Genomic DNA, 6,828 nt, shown 5'->3' with positions numbered 1-6,828 from the left:
ATTATATTAAGTATTAATTAATGATATTAATTATGTTAATTATATTAGTTATATTAATTATATTAATTATAATTGTGTTGATTGTATTAATTATAATTATATTAATTGTATTAATTATATTAATTGTATTAATTATATTAATTATATTATAATTACATTAATTATATTAATTATATTAAGTATATTATAATTACATTTATTGTATTAATTATTTAAATTGATTATATGAATGCATTTGTTTGTTTATTCCTGTTGCATATTCTGTAGAAGGTAATAATAATAAAAAAATATATAAATATATACAGAAGAAGCAGTTTATAAACAAAGAATGAAGACATACAATATATAAATGCATTAAAAAAATAAATTAATATGTTTTTAATTTATTTTTATCGTTTATTAATACCCCGTCTATTATTATTTCTGATTAGATGAGAGAAACAGACAAATATATAATTGTTTGTTGATTGTTATATATATATATATATATATATATATATATATATGTACGTATATATATATATTATAATAATATTTGTTTGAATATATAAATGTATAGGCTTTAGTAATGGAACGAGAAGTACGTCGGCGCATGCAAGGCATGTCAAGACAGCAGAGAGAGGCTCAGGGTTTATCAAAAGAAGATTTAATGCGACTAGAAGAAGATGAAGAGCTGCCGCCTCCTCCTGTAGATGTAGCTGAAGAAATTGACGAAGAATTTTCATTTGCAAACCCTAAAGCCCTCGGCACAAACTTTGATGATATCAGAGGTGTTATCAAAGAAGTACAAGGTGCGTAATTAGGGTTTAGGGTTTAGGGTTTAGGGTTTAGGGTTTACGGGTTAGGGTTTAAGGGTTATGGTTTAGGGTTTAGGGTTTAACGAGGGTTTCTATTGGGATTAGTGTTTTCGGGGGTTGGGGTTTAGGGTTTAGGGTTTAGGATTTTAGGGTTTAGGGTTTAGGGTTTAGGGTTTAGGGTTTAGTGATGTATTTGTTGTTTATAAGTTTATTACTTGTTTATTTTTTTCTTCAATTCCTCAGTCGTGTGAATATATATTTTAATCTTTTTTTGTTTGTTTTTGTATTTGTTCCGGTGATATTATTTGTTTATTAATTTGTTGATTTGCCTTTAATTTATTTATTTATTTTATTTTATTTTATTTTATTTTATTTGTTTATTTTTGTGCTGTTAGAGTTGAGAACTACGCGGTGTATTCTCTGCGTGCATTTCTTGTTTATCTTTACTCGTTTAAATTGCATTTATTTGTTTATTAATTTATTATTTATTATAATATATATATATATATATATTTAGACTGAATTATTTGTTTTATAATTTATTTATTTATTTATTTTTCTTTTTCTTTGTTTTCTTCTTCACCCCGATCGGGGTCTAAGGAGTGTTTTGTATAATAATATAAACACATGCTTAAACTGCTATATTAATTAATTAATTTATTTATTTATTTATTTTTCTTTTCTTCTTCAGCACGTTCGGGTTCAAAAGAATATTCTTTACTGTCGCGTTTATTAGAAAGAGGCGTCGGTTTGTTTGATGACGGTCTGTCTAAGGCGTACAGAGTTGCTGTTGAGCTCCTATACAGGTTTGTATTATTTATTTATTTATTTATTTATAATTATTCATTTATTTGTCTGTCTATTTTATTTATTTAGTTGTTTGTTTTATCGGTTTGTTTGATGACGGTCTGTCTAAGGCGTACAGAGTTGTTAGATAGTAAATAATAAATAATAAATTTATTAGTTCTTTATAATTATTTATTTGTTATTGCTTCTTATTATTAATTAATTAATTATCTATCTACTTTATTTATATATTTATTTATTTACAGATAATGCTTCTTAAGAGTTATTATTTGTACGCACGCCTTGGCACTAGGAATGAATGATTATATATTATTACTATTATTAATTTATTATTTATTATTTATTTTATTTATTTATTTATTTATTTATTTATTTATTTATTTATAGGTGGGGGTTCTTAAGAGTTATTATTTGTACGCACGCCTTGGCACTAGGAATGAACCTTCCTTGCAAGTCTGCTGTCTTTGCTGGCGATGCTCTCGTCTTAACCCCGACTATGTTTAAACAGGTTAGTTTATTATTTATTTATTTATTTATTTATTTGTTTGTTTGTTTATTTATTTTTGTTTATCTGTTCTTTTTATTGATGCTTGTTTGTTCGTATTCTATTGATTTGTTATTTAACTATATTTATATTCATATTTGGTTATTAGCTATATATAGACATATGTATAGATGCATGCATATGTCTATATAAATATATATATCTATATAAATAAATATATAAATATATATATATATGTATCTGTATCTGTATAATGTACCTATATAATACCTACATATAAATCCATATATCACCTACCTAAATACAACAAATATAAATATAAACAAACAAACAAACAAACAAACAAATATATGAACAAATATAAATAAATAAATAAATATATCTGTATATATATATATATATAAATTTGGATGAATGCATTAGGCTGGAGGCCGTGCTGGTCGTATATATGAATATATATAAATATGCATAAATATATAAACGAACATATAAACAAACAAATATAAATATAAATAATATATATATATATATTTGAATGCATGCATTAGGCTGGAGGACGTGCTGGTCGTCGAGGGTACGACTCTGCTGGGCATATAATATTCTGGGAACTGCCGTTCAAACGGATTAATCGGCTGCTCGAAGCCCGACTGCCGGTCTTCTCTGGCGACTTCCCTGTTACCCCTATTCTTAGTGAGGCCTTTCTTAGGTTTATCTAGAATTTATCTTATTATTATTTATTTATTATTATTATTATTGTTGTTATTAATGTTATTAATGTTATTAATGTTATTAATGTTATTAATGTTATTAATGTTAATGTTATTAATGTTATTAATGTTATTCGTGTTGTCTGCTTTTTGTTGTTTGTATTGTTGATTTGGTTGTCAGGGGTTATAGTGCTGTTAGGGTTTATTGTTGTTAGGGTTTATTGTTGTTAGGGTTTATTGCTGTTAGGGTTTATTGTTGTTAGGGTTTATTGTTGTTAGGGTTTATTGTTGTTAGGGGTTTATAAGGGTTTATAAGGGTTTATAAGGGCTTAATAGGTTTTATAAGGGTTTAGGGTTGATAAGAGTATCTTAGGGTTTATGAATAGGGTCTATAAATAGGGTTTATGAATAGGGTTTATAGGGGTTTATTAGGGATTATAAGGGCTTATAAGGGTTTATAAGGGTTTATTAGGGTTTATAAGGGTTTATTAGGGTTTATAAGGGTTTGTAAGGGTTTATGATTAGGGTTTATGATTAGGGTTTATGATTAGGGTTTAGGGTTTGTGTGTTTATGTGCTCAGCGCTGCGCACTCTCCGTTTGAATGCACAGCTCGAGGGTTTAGGGATTGCCGATAATAATTTAGAAGCCCGACTAAACCCTTTGTTTTTAAACCCTCTCTTCTCAATCTCCGCAACAAATGGTGTTGCAACCGAAGAATATCTTCAGGTCTTGCGTTTCTTTATTCGTTATCATCTGAGGTAGTTGTGCATACACCCCAATATACCCTTATATAACCTTAAACCCTAAACCCTAATACACAAACTCTAAACCCTAATACACAAACTCTAAACCCTAATACACAAATTCTAAACCCTAGTACACAAACCCTAAACCCTAATACACAAACTCTAAACCCTAATGCACAAACTCTAAACCCTAAAACACAAACCCTAAACCACAAACCCTAAACCCTGATGTACTTTGTTCGTGATTTTATTCTACCCTTCTGCTTCGCGCATATGACCCTCTCCTTCACTTAACCTGCTGCTTCTGCTGCTCTTGCTGCTGCTGCTGCTGCTGCTGCTACTCTTGCTTCGGTTGCTGCTGCTGTTGCTTTGTTTAGCTGTTGATTTGCTGCTGGGGTTTTTGTTGTTTTGTTTTTTGTTCTCCTCTTTGCTTTTTCTGTTTTTTGTTTTTATTTTTCTTCTTTACTCGCTTCTTCGTTTTGTTTGATTTATGTGTTGTTTCTAATGAAGGCGTTTGTAGTAATAATTTATCTATCAATAATATATATAATTTATCTATTAATAATATATATATATATATTATATGCATGCATACCATATATATAATATATATTATATATATTTTGTTTATTTTATTGTTTTTGTGTATTGTTTAGGTTTGCTGCTGATTTGCTGCTGCGTAGCGGTTTGCTGTGTCGCTTTAACCCAGCAGCAGCAGCAGCAGCAGCAGGAGCAGCAGCAGGAGCAGCAGCAACAGAAGATGTCGGGCTGACTATCTGCGGATTCATTGCTGAACTCCTCTTCGAGAACGGCAGCGGGGCGGTTCTGCTGCTCTTCTTGCTGCTAGCAGGTAAAGAGACAGAAAAGAAAAATTAATATAAATAAATTAATTAAAATAATAAAAACAAATAAAATAAATACAGCTAAGTAGATGGAGATGAACAGTGATATATATAATATATACATATATATATATTATATAGTATATATATATATATTTATATATATATATATGATAAACACTCAAAGTAATCAAACAAACAAGCCAGAGAAAGAAAGAGAAATATAAAGAAAGATAAAGAGAGACAGAAAGAGAGAAGGAGACAGAGAGAGAGAGAGAGAGAGACAGAAGTATAAATAAAGATAAAAAGAGAGAGAGATAAACAGATATAAAGAGAGAGTATAGGAGACATTATACTGTTGAATGAACAACTTTAATAAAATATTATTTATTGCTTTGCTGCTGCTTATTCTTAGGCGTCCTCAGCAACATAGCTGAAGACAGCAGCATCAAACAAACTGAAAAAGAAAAAGTTTTGCTGCAGCTGCTGTCTCTTTGCTTCGACCCTCGAGGTGCTGCTGCTGTTTCCTCGGGTTTCTTGCTGCAGCAGCTGCTGCAGCAGCGACATGCAGCAGCAAGACAGAGGGCAGGCGACTGGGCAGCTGCAACAGGAGATGCAGCAGCAGCAGCAGCACTTGCTGCTGCTAACACGCAGCAGCAGAATGCTGACTCTCTAAGACCCTTCACTCCTGAGTTCCCGCCCGATGTGCAGATTGCTGTAGAGACATATAAACAAATGGTGAGGGGATATTTATTTATTTATTTATTTATTTACTCATTTATTTATTTATTATTTGTTTATTATTCGTTTATTTAGTTGTTTTGTTTTGTTGTTTATTTAGTTGATTGTTTGCTTGTCTGTCTATTTATTTGTTTTATTTATTTTTTAGATTTATTTCTCTATCTTGTTTGTTTACTTATCCTTTCATCTGCATCTTTTATATATACTTTATTTATTTATTTATTTATTTGTTTTGTTTATTAATCTATTTTGTTTATTTTTTATTGTTTATTTAAATTGGAGTGTATGGATGGTAAATAGAGACAGAGAAAAAAGAATAGCGAGGAAAAGAAGAGAGACAAATATAAATATAAATATAAATATAAATATAAATATATATATATATGTATATAAATATAAATATAAATATAAATATAAATATAAATATAAATATAAATATAAATATAAATATAAATATGAATTTAAATAGAGCAGAATGATTATGAGATAATAATAATAAATTTATGATAATAATGATAATAATAACAATAATAATAATAATAAATATAATAATAAATATAATAATACAATAATAATAATACTATATTTATAATAATAATGATATATTTGTTGTTTGTTTGTTTTTGCTGTTTTCTTTATTTAGGCTCTGAAAAATCTTTTTAATTGTTTGTCTGCCGCTGCATCTGCATTATCCCAACGGTGTGGTAGAAGAGAAGAAGAGTTTTTATTACCTTTCACACGCTTATCATTTGCAGATAAAGACTTATTAAAAAACAAGCAGCAGCAGCAGCAGGAGGCAGCAGCAGCAGCAGCAGGGGAACCGACATTGCTGGAGGAGTATAAGAAGAACGTGAGTGATAAGAGACAGCAGACAAGGAGATATGTAAATTATTATTTTTTTATCTTTGTTTGCTTGGTTGGCTGTCTAATTGCTCTTCTTTGTTTGCTTCTCTTTTATATTTATTTTTGTTTATCTTTCGGGCTATTTATTTATTTATATCTGCGTTTTGCTTCTTTGTCTCCTTTTCTTTATTTTTTGTTTCAATCGATATAATATATAAAATATATAAACATATAATATATATATATATATAAACATATATATATATATATAGATATATAAACATATATATATATATAGCATTTGTTTGTGTGTATGCGTTGCAGGTGCACGTGTCTCGTTTACAGTCTCCATTTGCATGTTTGGGCTGCGAGTTAGACGCAGAGTTGTCTGCGAATATCGAGGCAATAGAAGATAGTATTTGTTGCTTTATACCGTTTCAAGGGGAGGTAATGTGTGGGGTGCCTTTATTGCGGGAGGAGACGATCCCACGATACGATCCCGTCTCCCGCCGCTGCTCCTTACAACGCATGCATGCAATAAACAGCTATTTAATTGATCTATACAGCCACGGCAAGCTAGCAAGAATAGCAGCAGAAAACGGTATTCCCCCGGAGAACCTTTGGAGGCTCCTTCATCAGTTTGTTGTCTCCATCGAGAGATTAAACAAAGGGCTTTTGCTGCTCATTGCTGGAAGAGCACCCCACAGTTTGCAGCAGCGCCTTGCTAAACTTCAGGCACTCGTCGAGTCAATATACACCCGAATGAAGGCCGTGCTGAAGGAGGAATCGGCATAAAACATATATATATATATATATATATGTATATATATATATATATA

At 30.0% G+C, this 6,828-nt stretch overlaps 1 protein-coding gene across 1 annotated transcript; it reads left to right on the top strand.

The window, feature by feature from the left end:
* Positions 1-568: 568 nt before the first annotated feature.
* On the top strand, positions 569-6,784 carry EAH_00060110 (DEAD/DEAH box helicase, putative; the record flags this gene model as incomplete). Its single annotated transcript, XM_013393512.1, has 9 exons — positions 569-791; positions 1,489-1,603; positions 1,992-2,112; positions 2,658-2,799; positions 3,398-3,575; positions 4,220-4,413; positions 4,821-5,143; positions 5,790-5,996; positions 6,314-6,784. 9 exons carry the CDS (start codon positions 569-571, stop codon positions 6,782-6,784), a joined length of 1,974 nt encoding a protein of 657 aa, XP_013248966.1.
* Positions 6,785-6,828: the final 44 nt, after the last annotated feature.

The sequence above is a fragment of the Eimeria acervulina genome, genomic scaffold (genome assembly GCF_000499425.1).
Source record: "Eimeria acervulina Houghton genomic scaffold, Eah_scaff1471, whole genome shotgun sequence".
Classification (NCBI taxonomy): Eukaryota; Apicomplexa; class Conoidasida; order Eucoccidiorida; family Eimeriidae; genus Eimeria; species Eimeria acervulina.
This window is presented reverse-complemented; position numbering and strand designations above follow the sequence as displayed.